The 20,468-nt window shown below is 44.6% G+C and overlaps 1 protein-coding gene across 13 annotated transcripts in view; it reads left to right on the top strand.

Moving 5' to 3' along the window:
- Positions 1–19,292, top strand: part of Ctnnd1 (catenin delta 1) — a 51,679-nt gene extending 32,387 nt beyond the window's left edge. For 5 of the 13 annotated variants that reach the window (XM_051166818.1, XM_051166829.1, XM_051166830.1 and 2 more), the window contains 14 exons: positions 4,126–4,589; positions 7,193–7,376; positions 8,109–8,226; positions 9,121–9,274; positions 9,649–9,666; positions 10,087–10,155; positions 11,288–11,415; positions 11,515–11,665; positions 12,240–12,432; positions 12,878–12,992; positions 13,447–13,534; positions 16,074–16,136; positions 18,074–18,177; positions 18,586–18,942. In XM_051166818.1, the coding sequence (XP_051022775.1) occupies positions 4,126–4,589; positions 7,193–7,376; positions 8,109–8,226; positions 9,121–9,274; positions 9,649–9,666; positions 10,087–10,155; positions 11,288–11,415; positions 11,515–11,665; positions 12,240–12,432; positions 12,878–12,992; positions 13,447–13,534; positions 16,074–16,136; positions 18,074–18,177; positions 18,586–18,777 (2,041 nt within the window). In that variant the 3' untranslated portion in view covers positions 18,778–18,942. The other 8 variants (XM_051166823.1, XM_051166825.1, XM_051166826.1 and 5 more) reach the window with 8 other exon arrangements.
- The last annotated feature ends 1,176 nt before the right edge of the window (positions 19,293–20,468 follow it).

Raw genomic sequence — 20,468 nt, forward strand, 5'->3', positions numbered from 1 at the left:
GGCAGGAGTAGGGGAAGAGAGGCTCTTTTCTCAGATGGGGAAGGGTAGCTTTATTTTTTTAAGAGCTTTTGGGGATCGGTGACACTTCTGGATACTTGGGCTCCTTTGTTTTTCATGGGAGGCACATTGACTGTTGACTTGCGGTCTTACTCTTTCTTGTTATTAGAGCCCTATTTTAGTTATACTAAGTGATCATTTTTTGTTTGCCACTGCCTTTTGAGACTGGGTAGTAGCTCAGGCTATCCACCAGTCTGGCCATGTAGTAGAGGATGGTCGTGGATTCCTGATCCTTCCTCCTCCTCCTTCCAAGTCCTGGGATTACAGGTGTGCCACCACATTGGTGAGAATGTGACCTGTATCCAGATGCCTTAGGCTTTTATTCCACTGCTAAGGCAGTGGGTTGCTGCCGTTAAGTTCAAAGCTGGTTATGACCTCTGCCTAAGATCTGTCTCTCTCAGTGGTAGCGAAGGGAGCAGCACAGAGTCTGAGGCCAGGGCCTGGGGACATTGACACTCTTCTCCCTGAGAACCTGTTTAGCTCCTGGTTTGGTGTTAGAACACAGGATTTTGTTTAAGAGCTGTCCTTGCAGTGGTTCTAACCCTGATGTTTATGAACAGTCACTTCTGACCTCACAGACTCCAAACCCCTGCCTCTGTGTTTAGTCAGGATTGGGGAAGGTGGTAGGTAGGGAATGGCCCTCCTGACCGGCACATTTGTAATGACTCCCAAAGGTCAGTAAGCAGCAGTCTATTTTGAAGGTACTTTTTCCTTGAGGTGACCTTTGGTGACATGACGATGTCATGATTACTGTTTGGATGAGTAGTAGTTGCCTTGGAAGAATATTTTAGAATGGGATTGAAAGGTCCCTCCCTCCCTCCCTTTCCTTTATTTTTGTTGGTATTGAGACAGGGTATTACTGTTTAGCTCTGGCTGGCCTCTAACACACAGCAGTCTCCTGCCTCTGCCTCGCGAATGCTGGGACTAAAGGCTGGCAGGCAGGCCATTTCTAAAAGATCCATTTTAGGCTTTGTGTGCTATTCATTAGTACCTTTGTCATATCTCTTGTTTAGTTTTCATAATTTTTAAAGGTTATTTTAAAAGTTCTTAGTTCTGGGTGTGTACAAAAAATGTGTTTGGTCTTCAAACATTACTTTAGAATAAATTGGGTCTATATTTCTAAGCCAAGAAATAAGAAATATAATAAGATTTATAATTGTCTTGGTAGTGAGGGTACTTTGGCAGCTGTTACTCAGTTTTTGTATGTAGGTTCATGACCTTCCAAAGCAAAGGTCTTGACACTTACTTTCTGAATGCATATTAGGTAGTATGGCTAACCATAAGCTGAATTTGTCTGGGACAGGAGTACAGGCCCTATTATCTAAGCCTGAGTCACTGACTCTCTCTTCAGTTGATGTGGTTAGCCAATTCAACTCCCATGTGACTCACCTTTTATTCCTTTCTAAGGGGCACCAGATCTCAGCTGGTGTAAGCTAGCCAGAGGCAGATAGCCGCGATCGTTGGAACAGTCTGCCCAGGGAGTGGGGCTGGAGTACACGTCTGCTTGCCCTGGCTTCCTCATTAGCAAAGGGAGATTAGCCCTGCATGGGTGTGGGTGGCCTGGCCATTCCCTGCTGCCCTTTGAAGTGGCAGTTCCGTAGAGAGGCTTGGGGCTTGGCTCCTGGGTTTGTTCCAGGGTCATTGGGCTTGGAACCCTGCTTGACTAGCAAGAACATCTTCTGCTTCCTGTTTCATCCCTACAAGGTCAAACTTACACAGTGAGGCAATGATTAGTGGAAAAACCATTGAACTTGAAAACCCTGGTTCTAGTTGTGCCTCTGCCATTATCTATACAGCCTTAAGCAAGGTATTTGACATTTGGTCAGTTTTCTTTTTTTGTTTTTTCTGAGACAGGGTCTCTCTGTGTAGCCTTGGCTGTCCTGAACTCACTTTGTAGACCAGGCTGGCCTCGAACTCAGAGATCCACCTGCCTCTGCCTCCTGACTGCTGGGATTAAAGGCCTGTGCCACCACACCCGGATTATTTTCTTATTTGTAAAAGAAAAGAATCTTGATCTATTGCTGTGAAAGAAGGAAGTGTAAGGAATGATTTCCTTGAGTGACTGGAAAAAAACCTGGCAATGGCAATTATTTTTGTAGTTGCTTATCTTAAACAAGAAAAGTAAGGTGTGCTCAACACACAGCCTGAAACAGTATTCTCATGAAGAACAGTTCAGTGTATCCTTGGGGTTTTCTTTCCTTCTTTCTTTCTCTCATTTTGGTTTTTCAAGACAGGGTTTCTTTGTGTAGCCTTGGCTGCCCTACACTTGCTTTGTAGACACAGGCTGGCCTCAAACTGACAGAGATCCACCTGCCTCTGCCTCCCAAGTGCTGGGATTAAAGGTGTGCGCCACCTCCCCTGACTCTCTTGGTGATTTCTCACATGTGTCCTGTTTTTTTCATATTTCATGTTAAGTAATCTGCTTTTAAGACAACTTATTTTGTTTCAGTGAGATTTTAAATTTTAAAGTGAAATTTTTGTTTTGTATTTTTCATTTTCGGTTTTTTGAGACAGGGTTTCACCGTGTAGCCCTGATTGTCCCAGATTCCCTTTGTAGACCAGGTTGCCCCGGAACTCACAGAGATCCCCCTGCTTCAGCCTCCCAAGTGCTTGGGTTTTTATAGTCATTTTAAAAAAATATTAATTTTCTAAACTAAATAGTTTGCCCCCATGAATCCTTCATTGTTTAATGGTCAGTGTGGACACCTGGTAGGTAGGCCTTCTGATGAGACTAATTTTCAGTGTTTGGTGACAGTGGAAGTGGTTGTGTGAAACAAACAATAGTCTGATTTGGAAAGTCCACACAGTAGATTCTCCTCTTCCTGTGGGAGCCACAGGGTGAGGTGAGCTCACAGATAATGGCTCTTCCTTCTTGGAAGCTGTGAATAAATACAGTATGACAGGCTCACCCTCTAGTGGTTGCTGGTAGTACTGAGACAGGAAATGTTGCTCTTCTTTGACTTCTTTCACTCTCCTCTGATCCAAGTGCTGGAACATTCCAATTAGATGCTGGTGTGTAGATGGCATTATAGCAGAATTAGAAATATTTACAAGTTAGAGAGTGAAACTCCTTCTTGGACCATGCCTGTCTGAGCAGCATGTAAGGCCTTGGGATGGACTGAGACAAGTAATGTTCAAGTTAGTGCTGCAGCCAAGTCTTCAGGGATGCGCAAGACGCCCTCCATTTTTCTTGATCAGTTCCTCTTTTAATTTCCAAGATCGGGCAGGGAAAAGCTTAAATATGAAATGTGTTTAATGGTCTTGTTCTACTAGCTGTTTTCTGTTCAGCTAAGGATTTAAGAGCTGTTTGCAGACTTGTTTTTTTTTTAGGATGGAGTGGGAGGGAGAATGCGTTGGGATGGACTCTTGGCATGTAGCCTAGATTGCCTTTAACTTGCTATCTGGCCTTAGACTGTGGCCTTGTCCCCACTGTACCTATGAGCCTGCTGTTCCCGGGCTTTGTCTGCTGACTTATGTGACATGAAAGCAGCTGCCTTGCTTAACTCTTCCCTCTAAAGATGTATTTCGTTCTATACAGAGACGTTAATAGGTGTCAGATGTCATTCAAGTCAGTACTAAGGAATCAGGATTTGTTCTTTTTGTGATTAACATGTCCAAATGCTTCTCTCTTTCAATCAGCAAACTTCAAAGGGAAAAAGAGAGGTGGTTTTAATCTAAATACAGGTTACTTTTACGTTATTAAAATTGGGCTTGGGGAGGTGGTTCAGTTGGTAAAACTCTTTCTGCACAAATGCGAGGGCCTGGGTGCCTGTATGACAAGCTGAGCCCTGTGGTGGCTCACACTTGTGACCCCAGCACTGGGGAGGCAGAGACAGAGGATCCGTGGGTTTAGCTTATCAGCTTCTGGTTTGCCAAGAGATTCTCTAAGGTAGAGGGACATTGAAAAGACTGGCACTCGCACACATAATTATTAAAAGTTGACCACACAGAGGAGATATATGATTGTTGTGTAGAGCTGGGGTTAATCTTACCTTGAAGATGATGGGTAACAAGGATGTCCAAGGAGCCAGATTTAACTATTGGTTCTTGGTTCTTTGAATATTGCAGGAGTTACGAAGACATGATTGGTGAGGAGGTGCCTCCTGATCAGTACTACTGGGCTCCTTTGGCTCAACATGAGCGGGGAAGTTTAGCAAGCTTGGATAGTCTGCGCAAGGGAATGCCCCCACCTCCAAACTGGAGACAGCCAGAGCTGCCAGAGGTGATTGCCATGCTGGGCTTCCGCTTGGATGCTGTGAAGTCCAATGCAGCTGCATACCTGCAGCACCTATGCTATCGCAATGACAAGGTGAAGACTGACGTGCGGAAGCTCAAAGGGATCCCTGTGTTGGTAGGGTTGCTAGATCATCCCAAAAAGGAAGTGCACCTGGGAGCCTGTGGAGCTCTCAAGAATATCTCTTTCGGACGTGACCAAGATAACAAGATTGCCATCAAAAACTGTGATGGCGTTCCTGCCCTGGTTCGACTGCTCCGAAAGGCTCGTGATATGGACCTCACTGAAGTCATTACTGGTGAGTGCTAGGTTGGGGGTGACTGTTACTCCAGAGAGAGGTAGGGACCTAGAGGTTTCCAATCCATTTACTTCTAATTGATTAATCAATCACTCACTCAATCAATCAATTAATGTTGAGGCATGGTCTTACTAGTTAACTCTGGCTAGACTAGAATTCACTATGTTGAGCAGGCTGGACTTGAAGAAATCTGCCAGCTTATGCCTCCTAAGTGCTGGGATAAAGGGCATGCACCACCATGCCTGGACAGTCCATCATTGCCTTTTGGCTATAACAGCTGAAGTAGTAGCCTTGTGTTGAAGTTATCTCTATAAAACAGAGTTTCTTTCTCTTTGCTTCTCTCTTATCCTAGCTATCACACAAATAATTGAGACTTTTTGGTTTTTTGAGAGAGAGTTTCTCTGTGTAGCCTTGCCTGTCCTGGACTCACTTTTGTAGACCAGTCTGGCCTCGAACTCAAGCAATCCACCTGCCTCTGCCTCCCGAGTGCTGGGATTAAAGGTGTATGCTACCACTGCCTGATGGGGCTCTTTTTTTTTTTTTTTTTTTTTTTTTTTTTTTTTTTTTTAAGATTTATTTATTTATTATGTATGCAGTGCTCTGCCTGCATGTACACCTGCACAACAGAAGAAGGCATCAGATCTCATTATAGATGGTTGTGAGCCACCATGTGGTTGCTGGGAATTGAACTCAGGATCTTTGGAAGAGCAGCCAGTGCTCTTAACCTCTGAGCCATCTCCCCAGCCCCAAGGGTCTTTTTTAAATACAAGGCTTCACAGCACAATCTGAGCAGTTTAAGTCTGTTCTTAACCCTCTATGCTATTTTGTCTCACTCCAGCAAACATCCCAGCAATACTTGCACTTTGTAGCTTTCCTCAGCTCCAGCTCCTTCTGATCTTCCTTGGACCTCTCCTGTCACTCAAATTCCTAACTCCTCCCCTGGCTGGCAGGAAGTCCAGCCCTATTTATTGACATAACAAGGGGACAATTAAGGAGCAGAGTTTACACAAAGTTTAGACAAGAGATCAGAGTTTAAACTACACAGTAACCTTTTGCCTACAGCCTTGGGTCAATTATGCCTCACAGATTTGATTGGATGACATGACAAATGCAGTAATCTCCCAACACCTGCATGTGTGGGGGTGGGTGTATTTGTTTGTTTGGTTTTTTGAGACCAGGTCTCTAGAGTTCACTATGTCCTCACAGAGATACTCACAGAGATACGATGCCTCAGCCTTGTGAGCTCTGGAGTGAACAGCGTGCACTGCCACATCTAGTGCCGTCTGTCACTTCTGACAGGCTGTAGTAGTAGAGGAACTTGTCTTCCAGACAGGAGAGCCGAGTGTCAGTTGCCATTTACTCACAACCTTATAGTTTGTTTTAAATGTGTGCTTGTCTTGACTCAACCTGCCTGTTTCAGTTAGAAATTTGAGCATATGGGCTTTGCTTTATTTAGAATGTCAGTTTTTCAGATTGTATATGGTGATCTGTTAGTGTGAACTGAGCAGTTTTGAGGGCCATAATCACTGCTCCAGGAAGAAGAAAGAAAAATAAATAATAAGGCTGAAGAAATGGCTCAGAGGTTGAGCACTTGCTGTTCATCCATAGGTCCTGAGTTCAATTCCTAGCAACCACATGGTGGCTCACAACCATCTATAATGAGCTCTAGTGCCCCCCTTCTGGCCCATGGTTATTACATTCAGGAGAACATTGTATACATAATAAATCTTACGAAAAGAAAAATGAATAATATTGGTTCTTAATTGGCAGGATGTTTTTGCCCCCAGAGGACATCTCCATTGTTCCGAGGTGTTTTGTTTTGCTTTGTTGGTTTTTTGAGACAGGGTTTCTCTGTGTAGCCTTGGCTGTCCTACACTCACTTTGTAGACCAGGCTGACCTTCAACTCACAGCATCCATCAGCCTCTGCGTCCCGAGTGCTGGGATTAAAGGCGTGCGCCACCACGCCCGGCTTGGAGTTGCTTTTGGCTGGCATGACTTGGGGTGGAGTAGAGTGTGCTCTTGACATCCAGTGAGTCAAGGCTAGTGATATGGTGAACTGGTCAACATCCAGCAATAGACAGGGCAGCTTCCTATAATGAAGAATTTTGTGGACTAAAGTGACTGTTGCTGAGGTGGAGAAACTGGTGTAGATTGCTAAGCATAGATTGCAATGAATACTGTTTTGTAAAGCTTTATTTATTTATTTATTTATTTATTTTGTGTACAATGTTCTGCTTACATGTGTGCCTACACACCAGAAGAGGGCACCAGATCTCATTATAGATGGTTGTTAGCCACCATGTGGTTGCTGGGAATTAAACTCAGGACCTCTGGAAGAGCAGACATTGCTTTAACCGCTGAGCCATCTTTCCAGCCCGTGAAGTTTTATTTTAATGACTGTGTCTGTATTACACATCATAAAGGAAATCTTACCTTACGGTAAGCAGAAGCCTGCCTAACATTACATGGGGTCATGCAGACTCAGTAACGGGCATATCTCTGCCCACTGAGGGTGACTAAGAAGGCGTGGAGTAGGCTTTCTCTGACAGCCTCAGACCCACTGTCTTGGGTGCTGGAGAGCTCTCTGAATTGTCCCTCCCAGGAACCCTGTGGAATCTCTCATCCCATGATTCAATCAAAATGGAGATTGTGGACCATGCACTACATGCCTTGACAGATGAAGTGATCATTCCACATTCTGGTTGGGAGAGAGAGCCTAATGAAGACTGTAAGCCACGGCATATTGAGTGGGAGTCAGTGCTCACCAACACTGCTGGCTGCCTTCGGTGAGTGAAGGGTTCCGAGACTACGAAGGCTGAGTTTTTGCTGGGGTTGGTGGTGCAGGCCTGTAAACCTGTCTGAGGCTGAGTCAAGAGTGAGTCCAAGGCTGGCTGGGTACTTTGCAAGACTCAAAGAGGGAGTGGTTTGGTGGCAGATACAGTGTAGGTTAATGATAAAATACTTCCCTTGGGTTAGCCTGTAATACCGCGCACGCGCTCGTGCAGACACACACACACACACACACACACACACACACACACAGGAAAAAGTGTTTGCAAGACAAAGTTTCTCTTTGTAGCCTTGGCTGTCCTGGCTTTGTAGACCAAGCTGGCCTTGAACTCAGCAGAGATCTGCCTGCCTCTGGCTCCCCCGCTCCTGGATTCCTAGGCGTGTGCCGCTGTGCAGCCTTGCTGTCATATTGGTAGTGCACCATGTGCCTATCCTCTGGGGCTACAGCCACAGTGTGCCTGCTGGCGGTGCAGGCAGAGCGAGTGCTCCCGACACTTGGCTGCCTGTTCCAGCTTCTGGTACAGTTTTTCAGCCCAACTCCACAAGCTTATAAAAAGCTTTGAAAACAGATTGTCAGTCAATTTCCAACTGCAATGTCTTGCTTTTTAGTAAGTATTAACTTTCTTGTACTCGATGGAAAAGGTGTTTTAAAAGCTTTAGATGTAGATGAGAAAAGATATCTACTTCAGGGATTTCAGTCATCTTCAGAAGTTTGTTTTTCCCCTTAGAAATGTAAGCTCAGAGAGAAGTGAAGCTCGCCGGAAACTTCGGGAATGTGATGGCTTAGTTGATGCCCTCATTTTCATTGTTCAGGCAGAAATTGGGCAGAAAGATTCAGACAGCAAGGTAAGTTAATGACTGAGTGGATTTTATTCACAAGTACTTATGGTCCAGACCCACGACTTCATGCTATCGATAATATAAAATACTTATGCCAACCCCTTCTCCTTAAAATGGACATTTAGCTTAGAAGAAGATGTGTGTGTGTGCACGAGTACACAAGGAGAAGCCAGGAGAGCGCTCGTTCCTGTTGTCGCTCAGGCCCTCTCCACCTTGTTCTTCTGAGTCGCTGTCTCACCTGAGTCTGGAGGTCGTGTAATTGGGCTGGGCCGGCAGCAGCAGTCCTGCCTCTGCTCCTATAGCACTAGGTTTATATGTGCATCCTAGATCATGTCAACCTTGTTGTGCAGCAAGTGCTGTTAATGACTAAGCCATCTTCCTTTCAGCCCAAAAGAGAGTTTTCTTTAGCGACCCATCCCCAACCTCCGTATATAGTAAAGCTGCTTAGTAGCCTTTCAGATTATACATTTTCTTAGTAGGGAAATCAGTGACCTAAATGTTGGGTCACCAGCTAGTTGCCGAAGCTTTTTGGGTTTTCGAGACAGGCTTTCTCTGTGTAGCCTTGGCCATCCTGGACTTGCTTTGTAGACCAGGCTGGCCTCGAATTCACAGCGATCTTCCTGCCTCTGCCTCCCAAGTGCTGGGATTAAAGACGCGTGCCACCATGCCCGGCAGCCAAAGCTATTATATGTCTGTAATTAGACCTTCTGTTAGCCTGAAGGTAACAAGGACGTTTGAGGAGCCTGGAGCACTGACAAAGCAACTTGAGAAAAGATAGGTTGAGTTAATACACTTTAGGATGGATAATTTAATATTCAAATCATGGAGACTTTGAGTTTCTTGGAAATCATCCTAGGCATTCTCTTTTCCAATTGACCCTTGTGTTTTGTGGTCCCTAAGCTCGTGGAGAACTGTGTCTGCCTTCTTCGGAACTTATCATATCAAGTTCATCGTGAAATCCCACAGGCAGAGCGTTACCAAGAGGCACTTCCTAGTGTAGCTAACAATGCCGGGCCACATGCTGCCAGTTGCTTTGGGGCCAAGAAGGGTAAAGGTGAGCCTTACTTAGTTCCTGTTCTTTAATATGGGACAAGGAGGAACACTTAGCTTTCTAGGTGCTTAGTAAATAGTCTGGAAGTTTACCCAGTAGAGATGTATTCCTTTGCTCTGCAGCTGCTCCCTTGTTCTGCATGCTCTGACTGTGGTGGCGGCGGTGATGGTGGTGGCGGTGGTGATGGTGGTGGTTGTTAGTGAATTGGCATATGGGGCACTGAAGGACAAGAACTCAACTAATCTGGGGCCTTCCTCCCTATCCCTCCTCCTTCTCTGCTTTCTTTTGTCCTTGCCCATGATCATGTTGACATCTTTCTCCTGCGTTTTCTTCCTTCATTTCTCTCCTCGCTTTCCACCTTGGTGACACACTGGAAGATGAGTGGTTCTCCAGAGGTGAGTGCAATCTTTTAAGGCGCTTGTCTCCTTCTAATTTGCATGGTTTGGTTTTTACCTTCCCTGATACTTCTGTGTCTAACCTTTCCCTGTGGATGCATGTAGGAAAATTTAGTTGAGAAAAAAAGCATTGAAAAATAAGTTTAGCTCTTCTGTTTCTAGACAGCAGTCCCTGTTATCAGAACTCAGTTAACAGCAGCAAGAGTGGTTACCCTTTTCGTACCACTCTGTTGCCTGGTTTTGGTCCTTGTTTCGGCATCATCTTTGTTGGGACAGCTATGTCTGGGGTCCCCCTTTTACCTCTTTTGATGCTGTACCTCTCATCTAAAGATTCTGACTAAAGGATAAAAGCTGTGTCAGGTGAAATCTTTCTTTAAAAGCTCTGTTCCCTGTTCTCTCTACCCTTCTACATTTTTATAGGGAAAAAGCCCGCAGAGGACCCAGTAAGTGATACAGTGGATTTCCCCAAAAGAACCAGTCCTGCTCGAGGTAAGTTACTTTTTTCCCAGTCTCCAGAGCTCTCAGACATGGTGTTTAGACGTGTAACATGCTTATGTTAACAGTTCCTCCTTACTTCATGGGTTTGAAGTGATGGGAAATTCACAGTATTTAGTAGTCTGGAGTCCGAGGCTAGGCTGGATATAATAGAACATGCCTTCAACCTTAGTACTTGGGCAACTGAGGCAGGAAGATTGCTGTCAGCTCAAAAGCATGTTGGGATACAGAGTGAAAGCATGCCTCAGGAAAGAAAGAAAGAAAAAAAAGAAGGGACTTAGCTAAGTGGCCACTGCAGTTTTTTGGTTTTTTTTGTTTTGTTTTGTTTTTGGATCTTGAACCTTACTATTAGAAGAATCTCTTTATCACAGCTTGCATCTTTGGGCCCCGTGTATTAATAAATATATTCATATTCATGGTGGGGAGAATGACTGAGTTGAATTAAAAATAATTTGGTTGAGATGTTGAAATCATTAAGCCTGATTCTTGTGGTACAAACAAGACTAAAATTAGCTTTGCGATACAAATCGAGGAAGGCCGGGTGTGGTGGCACACGCCTTTAATCCCAGCACTCAGGAGGCAGAGGCAGTGGAATTGCTATGAGTTCGAGGCCAGCCAAGGCTACACAGAGAGACCCTGTCTTGAAAAACAAAACCAAAACAAAACCAACAAGTCAAGGAAGAAGAGAGGAATTGAATAAGATGCAGTTGGTGTCTGTTCTGTTTTTACTGTGGATTAGTTATTATTGTTATTTTATGATTTTGTTTTTTGTGATGAGGTCTTACTATGTGGCCCTGGCTGTGCTGGAGCATTCTGTATAGACTAGGCTAGCTTCAAACTCACAAAGATCTGCCTACCTCTGCCTTCCAAATGGCTGAGATGAAAGGTGTATGACACTGCTTTGGGCTAGACTAGCTATTCTTTTGTTTGTTTGTTTGTTTCTGTTTTTTTAAAGACAGGGTTTCTCTGTGTAACAGCCCTGGCTGTCCTGGACTCACTTTGTAGACCAGGCTGGCCTCGAACTTAGAGGAGATCTGCCTGCCTCTGCCTCCCAAGTGCTGTGGGCACCTGGAACCTGGTTTATAGGCATTGGTTAGTATTTTCTGTCTTGCCGTTTCTTTTGCAGGCTATGAACTCTTATTTCAGCCAGAAGTGGTGCGGATATACATCTCACTCCTTAAGGAGAGCAAGACGCCTGCCATCCTAGAAGCCTCGGCTGGAGCTATCCAGAATTTGTGTGCTGGGCGCTGGACAGTGAGTACCTCTGAAAAAGATGGATTTCGAAATAGGAATTATAGATAACTAGTCTGCTGCCATTTGTAATTGTCTCACCACTTACCATGTGCTTCTTAGTATGGTCGATACATCCGTTCTGCTCTTCGTCAAGAGAAGGCTCTCTCTGCCATAGCTGACCTCCTGACCAGTGAGCACGAGCGAGTAGTGAAAGCTGCGTCTGGGGCACTGAGAAATCTGGCTGTGGATGCCCGGAACAAAGAGTTAATTGGTAAGGATTTGAATCGATGCCTATCACAGTGCCTGGATTCCAGCAAAATTTTAGTTATTTGTTGACATCGCTGAGGAGAAAGATCCTATAAATTCTCCATAGTTTATGTATCTGAGTGTTGAAGGTTCATTGTTTACTGCTTTTTCAAAAAGCCTGAAGTGATGATTCTTCAGAAACATTATGACCACTGTTATTTCTTGAATATCTGCTTTCTCTCTGTGTAAGCATTATTAGGAATTTTTCTATTTTTCTCATTTTCACAGGATTAATATAGCTACTTTGTGGCAGAGTCCAAGTTGTTAGCCTTTTAAATCATAAAGAAGAGTTTTCATAAGATAATGCTGAACATAGCGTTTTCAGTGGTGGGTGTGTGAAGAGACTGGGCAGTGTGTTGATATTCGGCATCACATTGTCTCAGTGCGCTTGAGGAACTGGGTGGCGGGCAGGGAGTTTATGGCTGTCTTGTGTTCTTTGCCCCCTTGATATGATCTTACGTAATAATGGAGTTGCTGTGTAACCTGATTACTATAAAGTGTATTGTGAGACTTCCTGCCCTTTTGTTTCACTGCTATAGGCAAGCACGCTATTCCTAACTTGGTAAAGAATCTGCCTGGAGGTCAACAGAACTCCTCCTGGAATTTCTCTGAAGACACTGTGGTCTCTGTGTTGAACACCATCAATGAAGTTATTGCCGAGAACTTGGAAGCTGCCAAAAAGCTGCGAGAGACCCAGGGTATCGAGAAGCTGGTGCTGATCAACAAATCAGGGTGAGCTCACAAGTCATCACAGCTAGAAGAATTTGAGTATGAGAGAAGAGAGTTTCAGAAAGGAGCTTTCTTCTTCTGCTGTTCCGTGAGGTTACTTCCCTTTCCTATGACATTTAGACGGGTACTGGTCTATTTGCATTCTTAAGGTTGGTCTATAAATAATGAACTCTTACATCAAACTAGTTTATGTCAGTGTTTCAGGCAGAATATTTGGTGGAATTTGATTTCACCCATTTTTACATTTTATATTTACAGTTGTGCTTCTCAACCTGTGGCTTCCGAGTTCTGAAGTAGTAATGAAATAATCTTATGATTGGGGTCACCACAGCATGAGGAGCTGCATGCAGCGTTAGGAAGGTCGAGAACCACCACGTTAGAAGGGTTAGGCTCTTCAGACTCCCTGGTTTTAAAACCAAACTTTGTGTGGTGTTACTTTCATTCATAGGAATCGCTCAGAAAAAGAAGTCAGGGCAGCAGCTCTTGTCTTACAGACGATCTGGGGCTATAAGGAACTTCGGAAGCCGCTGGAGAAAGAAGGATGGAAGAAATCAGACTTCCAGGTGCAGTAACTCTTGACCAAAGCTTTGGCTTCTCTTCCCCTTTGGTCCTTAGCTAGTTCCTCTGTCTTTGGTTTCTTCTGTTTCACCATCATACAACTCCAAGTCTTTTTCAAGATAGTAAAGACTCATTTGTAGTACACCCCTTAACACAGCGGTGCCTACAGTTAGTTCATTTTTGCTGAAGTAGTTCTACTCTCTCAATGTTGAATATCACAGTAGACGCTGCTGGTGGTGAATAGTGGTTCTGCACGGCCATTGTGACCACCCCCTCCCTCCATCTACTCCGACTTTATCATTCTCTGATCCTTCTGCCTCCCCCCCTCAACCCCCCAGTACTACCTCTGTAGACTTGTGCCTACAGGGGTGGGGTGGGGGGATGCATGGCCAGGAGGAGGGACAGAAGGAGGTGGGCGTATTCAGGTTTTATGACGTTGGGTTTTACATTTGTCTCCAGGTGAATCTAAACAATGCATCTAGAAGCCAGAGCAGCCATTCATATGATGATAGCACTCTGCCCCTCATTGACCGGAACCAAAAATCAGGTATAGTTACCAAGGGGTGCACCCTTCTTGTTATGCTCCCACCATTCCTTAATGGCTTACTAGCTAGGAAATAGGGTGTTTATCTGTTGTAAATGAGCTAGACGATGAGAAGGACATGATGGTGTGCATCAGGGTGTGCTGTAGAGTAGAGTAGGTCTGAACTTAGGAGTCAGAATGGGTAGTAAGGACTGTGATGGTGCATACCTGTAACCCCAGCCCAGCACTCTGAGGCGGAGGAAGGAGCATTAGTAGGTCAAGGCCAGCCTTGGCTAAATGAAACTCTGTCTCAAAGGAAAACAAAACTAAACTAAAAGTAGTTAGTTAGCTGGAGTGTGGCTCCTCTTTTACCTGTGAACTTCTAGTCACTGGAGAGTCAGTTTTTCTGTTTAGTTTCTTCCTCTCTTAAATTTCTGTTCTGTTGGCTCATGTGCTTGGTTACTTATTAGTGGTTTTCCGGTTGAAAATAATTAAAACTTCCGACAATCAGAAAGTCTTATTATTTCTGGTGCCTAAAGAAAAGCACCACTATTACTATTCAGGTTATAGCTCTGTGTGTGTATGCTTGTTTTCAGGATTTGTGGTACTAGGGATTGAATCCAGGGCTTTCTAGGCAGTGTTTTGTGTCCCTGAGTTAGAGCTTTTAAAACTACTTTACCATAGATTAATTATGTATTTTGCACTGTGTATATTTTTTTCTCTTTCATCAAAAGTATGTACTGTAACCTTTCTTACCTTAAAATTTTTAGCCAGGCTTGATGGCACACACCTTTAATCCCAGCATCCTTCGGAGGCAGAAACAGGTGGATCTCTGAATTCAAGGCCAGACTGGTCTACAAAAGCAAGTCTAGGATAGGCAGGGCTGTTATACAGAGAAACCCTGCCTTGAAAAACCCGAGAGGAAAAAAAAAAAAGAAAAGAAAAGAAAAAAAGATTTTGGCTTTTGATTTGACCCATGGCTTCTGGAGTGTGGTGCAAGAGCCCCAAGACTCTTCCTTGGACATATGTGCCTATGGCATAAAAACAGTGGTGTTTGCTGCTGGTAGCCCAACTGCTGAGGGTAGCAACAGTGATTTAAACAAGTTGTTTTTATTACCATATACTCTACAGTTAAAAAGCCATCTCCAGAGCTGAGCATGATGGTACAAGCCTTTGATGCCAGCACTCGGAGGGGCAGAGGCAGGCAATCTCTGAGTTCCAGGACAGCCTGGTGTACAGAGTGAATTCCAGGACAGCCAAGGATATACAGAGAAACCCTGTCTCAAAAAACAAAAACCACAAAGCCATCTCCACTTAGGAGCATGCTTGACGGAACTGCAAAAGTTAGTACTTTATTACGTTTCTACCCTTGAGTGCACACCATTTAGATGTGTAGCACTAATGAGGAAATATGCAGCACTTATGCTGTGTAGGGAGCCATGGTGGCTGTCTTGAGGCAGACTACTGACTGGGATTACTAATTGGACTAGCTGGTTTGTGTTTTTAATAGAGTACTATTTTACTTTATGAAGCAGCCAACACACAAGAGATGATTATTTAGACGTGGTTATTTGACAAGAATTTCCTCAAATATTAACACAGAAACCTTTTTCACTTTGTTGAAAAAACTGACAGTATTAGCTACCTGAGTAAAAGATATAATTTTGGCTGAGTGTGGTGACTCATCCCAGCACTTAGAAGGCTAAGGCAGGAAGGTTGTTCTTCATTTGAAGCTGGCATGGGCTCCGTAGGGCAGCCTGAGCTGTAGAATAAGACACTGCTGCCCTCCTCCCTCCCCCCCCCCAAAAAAAAAAAAAAAAAAAAAGCCTTCTCAAAATCCCAAAGAAGAAAAGTATAATTGTGAAATTATATGCATGTTATTGAGCCTACTAACTTCCCAATACTTTTTCTAGGGCCATTGAAATGGCTCAGCTGGTAAAAGTCACTTGCTACCAAGCCTGACAAATCTAAGTTCCATTCCTCAGAGAGAACTGACCTTTGAAAGTTGCTCTCTGACAGCCTTGGCTGTCCTGGACTGGCTTTGTAGACCAGGCTGGCCTCGAACTCAGAGATCCGCCTGCCTTTGCCTCCCAAGTGCTGGGGTTACGGGCGTGTGCCACCATGCCCAGTTTAGACACTTATAAATTTTAAGACTAAAGGGGCTTTGAGGGCTCACCATGTTAAAGTGTCGGGTCCCCCCCCCCCCCCCCCCCGCATTCATTTCTTTGTTTATTTTGTTTGGCTATGTGGGTACATATGTAGAGAGGTCCAAGGACAACTTGAGGGAGTCAGTTCCACAAGTTGTTCCCAGGGGTGAGTCTCAGGCACTCAGGCTTGAGAGTGGGTATGTTTATCCACCCAGCTGTCTTCCCGGCCTCTGAAGTGTTTCTTGCATTTGGGTGTCTGTAGGAAAGAAATCTGTGAGGGCGTGGCACATAGTATTTGCTGAGTAAAACTTTACTTGAATAAAGACAAGAAGGATGGCATGCAGAGAGAAATGTCTACTTTATATAGAGTTTGGTGTATTGGATTTTGACTTGGATAACTTTCTAATTCCATATAGATAAGAAACCTGACCGGGAAGAAATTCCAATGAGCAGTATGGGTTCAAACACAAAATCATTAGGTAGGTGATGAATTCCTGTCTAATGTTGCAGAATAGTGTTTAATTGGGGTGAGTAGGCATTTTCTCTCCTTTTTTCTTTTTTGAGACAGGATCTCAAAAGATAGGCTGTTCTTAAACTCACTGCAGTTGAGGCTTATCTTGAACTCCTGATCCTCCTGCCTCTACCTCTCAAGTGCTGAGGTTATAGGCGTGACACCCCATACCTGGCTTGCTTGCTTTATTTATTTATTTATTTATTTAAAAACTTCTTTGTGGCCTTTTCTCCCTTACCCTTACACCCTTACGAGTTACCATCCCAGGGGGACCATGATTGATCATCTCCATTTGAAAGGATATCTGGAAATATAATAAAATTTGATCAGTCTGCTCTTTTCTATATTTTACATGTTGCTTCAAGGATGGCCTTGAAGTCTTCCTTAAAAATTTTTTTAATTAAAAAAAAAAATTAAGAACATTTTTTTTTTTTAATCCTTATTTTTTGAGACAGATCCTAGTTGTCTTGAAACTTGCTTTGGCCAGGTGTTGGTGGCGCACACCTTTAATCCCAGCACTCGGGAGGCAGAGGCAGGCATATCACTGTGAGTTCGAGGCCAGCCTGGTCTACAAAGTGAGTCGAGGACAGCCAAGGCTACACAGAGAAACCCTGTCTTGAAAAACTAAACCAAACCAAAGCAACCTTAACTTGCTTTGTAGAACAGGCTGATCTTGAACTCACAGGGATCTGCCTGGTTCTTCCTCCTCTGTGTTGGGACTAAAGATAGGGACCACCATGTCTAACCTGTTTATTTAATTTTATGTGCTCGGGTGTTTTGCCTGTGTATGTGTTTTATTTAGCATGTGCGGTGCCTTGTGCCCTCAGAAATCAGATCTCCTAGAACTGGAGTTAGGGACGTTATGAACCACCATGTGAGTGATGGGAGTTGAACTCAGGCCCTCAGCAATGAGCAGCAAGTGTGCTTAACTGCTGAGCTATCCCTTCAGCCCCCTGTTTTTGGATTCTTGGTTGATCCTCTATACCTTGGTTATGTTTTCAAAGTCTTCATGTGTCTATATAATCTGCCCTGGTCTCTGTTCTTTCTCCCTGCTCTCTACTCCAGCTTAGGGGTCTACCTTCTACTGCTCCCTCCCTCTCCCTCTTCTCTTCTCCTCTCTCTCTCTCCTGTTTTTCCTCCCTGAAGCAGGATCTCGCAGCCCAGGTTAGCAATGAACTTATAGCGTAGCCGAGGATGGCCTTGAATTCTTGGGCCTTCCTACTTCTCTGTCACCGTTCTATTTGTTATTTACTATTGTGGTCTCCTTACCTCAGACTGACCTTGACCTCACTATGTAGCTGAGGAGGGGTTTGAGTGCCTGTGGACCCTCCTCCCTTCCCTTCCAAGTGCTGCAATTGTAGGTTTGCAACAGGACACGCAACACCTTCTGCATTATTTTAAGATCTTGGGGATATTAAGCCTTTGCTCCTCTAAATTCTTTTCATTCTGAAAGGCCAAACTTAAGTTGTGTCTGCATCGTCAGTCCCTTCCAATTGCGGCATATTTTTCTGTCTTCTCTTAATTTCAGGGCTCTATAAGCAGGCCAGGCCTCTTTAATATTACCCATCATAGGATGTACTGTTTGTTTCTCATTGTTACTGCTTTGTTGTTTTTGCAGTAGTGGGGATTGAATCTAGGCTAACCACTCCACCACTGAAGTACAACCCCAGTGCTGGGTGTTTCATATACATTCTCGTCCCCATTGTATTCGATCTGTGTTAAGTCGTGTGTGTGTGTGTGTGTGTGTGTGTGTGTGTGTGCGCACGTGCTCACAGTCTTAAAAAGCATCAATCTTTTATGCCTTGTTGGAGCATCTGAACCAGCTCACTTTCCAATCAACGTGCCTAATTCACATGCATTGTATACTAGAGGGAATGTCTTGTTTCTGTGTTATTTCTTCTCTAGATAACAACTACTCCACACTGAATGAGAGAGGAGACCACAACAGAACACTGGACCGATCTGGGGATCTGGGTGATCTGGAGCCATTGAAGGGAGCACCCTTGATGGTAAGGCTTTGTTATGTACTGCTGTATATATGAGGCCAATAGTGGCTTGAAACTGTATGATATATGAAGTGTATGATAAAGGGAAAGAGAAAAAGAATATCTTTGGTAGGTGTTTTCAGGGAAAAAAAAAAATAGAGGTTTTGATGCATCTTGAAGTTTCTTGGGATGTTCTTCCCTGGTTGTGTTGGAGGACGTTTTTGCAAGTATTGCTGATGTGACTAACAGTAACTAATCCCTCTGTGCATCACCCTGCTCTTCTTGCACTTTACCTGTTTAGGATGTTTTGTCCTTTTACTCTTAACAGCATTTGTTTACTTTACAAATTTTGGGGTTTTCCTTAGATCTGGCACACATTAGATAGAGGTTCTTACCTTGGCTCTCTAACTAACAAATTGCATGTGTTCACAGCAGGACGAGGGTCAGGAATCTTTGGAGGAAGAGTTGGATGTGTTGGTTTTGGATGATGAGGGGGACCAAGTGTCTTACTCCCCTATGGTAGGTCCTCCAGTCACCCCTAAGATGGTCCTGAGGAAGGAGGCTCCTGTGTGCCTGCTCTTTGCCAATCATGCTGATCTGATCAGGCCTGAGGCACTTGTCTGACTACATGGGAGGCAGTGGTTCAGCTTCTGTGATCATGACCTCTTCAGAGGCTGGAATGCATCGGGTGGTCTGGTTCTCTGTTGTGTGCTGCTTTCCTGCCTCCAGATTTGCCCAGCTGCCTCTCTTCTCCCTGGGTCTCCCTATTCTCAACCTTATTAACAGCCTTCTCTTTTTTCCCTACAGCAGAAGATTTAGCACCACTGTACCTGCTCCGTCTGGGCTTATAATATATTTTATTTTTGGTGGTGAAATGGACTGATGATTTTTTTTTTTTCCCTTTCTTCGCTGGACTATTGTGCCAACTGCCAGGCTGACTCTTCCCCTTGTAGCCAGAGTGGCTGCGCTCATTCCGTCAATTACCAACACCTTCCACTGAAGTTTAATTGTCATAGTCTCCCATCCCCTACTTCCGGCTTTCCCCAAGAAACCCAACTCAGTTATTTGCGTATCTTGAGAAACTGCTGCAGATTAGCTCTTTTTGCCAGTCCTCCCTGGAACTGTTGGCCTTGTGTTGAGGGAGGAGAGTGGAACTCTTCACTGGAAACTGTGGGAAGGACTGAAATTAAACGCTGTGTATGCAGCATTCAGCATTCTGACAAACTGACGACTTTTAATCAAGACTTTTTCTGGTGGGGAGGGAACTTTTTATTTTCTTTTGGATAATGGGAAGTGTGAATTCTTCCCTTATCTGGTGGCTACTTTTGAAGCCAAGAAGGCTGGAAACATCGGCACATTCCACCAGGCTGGGGCCCTCAAGTGGAGTACTCCTCAAAGTGGGATTGAGAACGCTGTTCCTCCTGTCTGAGGCAGTGACCACAAAGGACCTACAGACTCCATCTCTTCTGTCAGCTTCAGGACAACCTTGGGGTGCTGCCCTGACCAAGGCTGTCCTTAACCCTCCTCTCCTACCCTATGATATATCTGCTCCCTTGACCTGGCCGTTTGCGAGATGCTCAGTAAAAAGGAGAATGTCACGGAACACTTGGCTGAGAAGAAACAGAAAGATTGTCTGTTGGGGAGAAGATGGACCTCTAGGAGGAGCGACAAGGAGTGTACATGAAGCGGTCAGTCTGAGCTGACAGGAAGCTTCACGGCTGGCTCTCCCCCTGCCTCCGCGGCCCCATGTCTCTTCTTCCTTTATAGGCTTGTTCTTCCTCTCCCCCTCCCTGGATTTGTTGGCCAACTACAAGACTTGTACATAGCTCCCACCCCCTTTGCCCTTCTAAGGTCGGAGCTGCCCTGGCTTTGCCTCTTCTTTGTGCCTTTGGCCTGGGGTGCATCTCCTCCCTCTCTTCCAGGTGCCTTTCTTTACCTCTGCAGTCTCAGTTGTCATGATTTTGCAAGTTAGGTTTTGTTCTTTTATTATCCACTGTTGACCCTCAGCAGCTGGAGGAAAGAAGAGGAGCGGTGACTTAGGGAACCTCAAGCCCCTGCTGGCGGCTGTTGTAGCCTCAGTGGGCCACAGCAGTCTTCTCACCAGTGCACAGTTGGGATTGGTGAAAATCCCATCCTGATAAGTCTCAGAGTGAGTGCTGTGACTGGCTCCTTAGCTGTCCCCAGCTCCCATCATCTCTGAAAGGCTACAGGTAATCAGGGCTTCTCTCCAGTTCCTTTGCCTCCGTTGTACCCTTTCCTGTTGTAGTGAATGTTACAGGTTGGGCTAGAGAATCAGCTACTTGTCGGTTTTTGTT

Source organism: Acomys russatus, chromosome 24 (assembly GCF_903995435.1).
Source record: "Acomys russatus chromosome 24, mAcoRus1.1, whole genome shotgun sequence".
Lineage (NCBI taxonomy): Eukaryota > Metazoa > Chordata > Mammalia > Rodentia > Muridae > Acomys > Acomys russatus.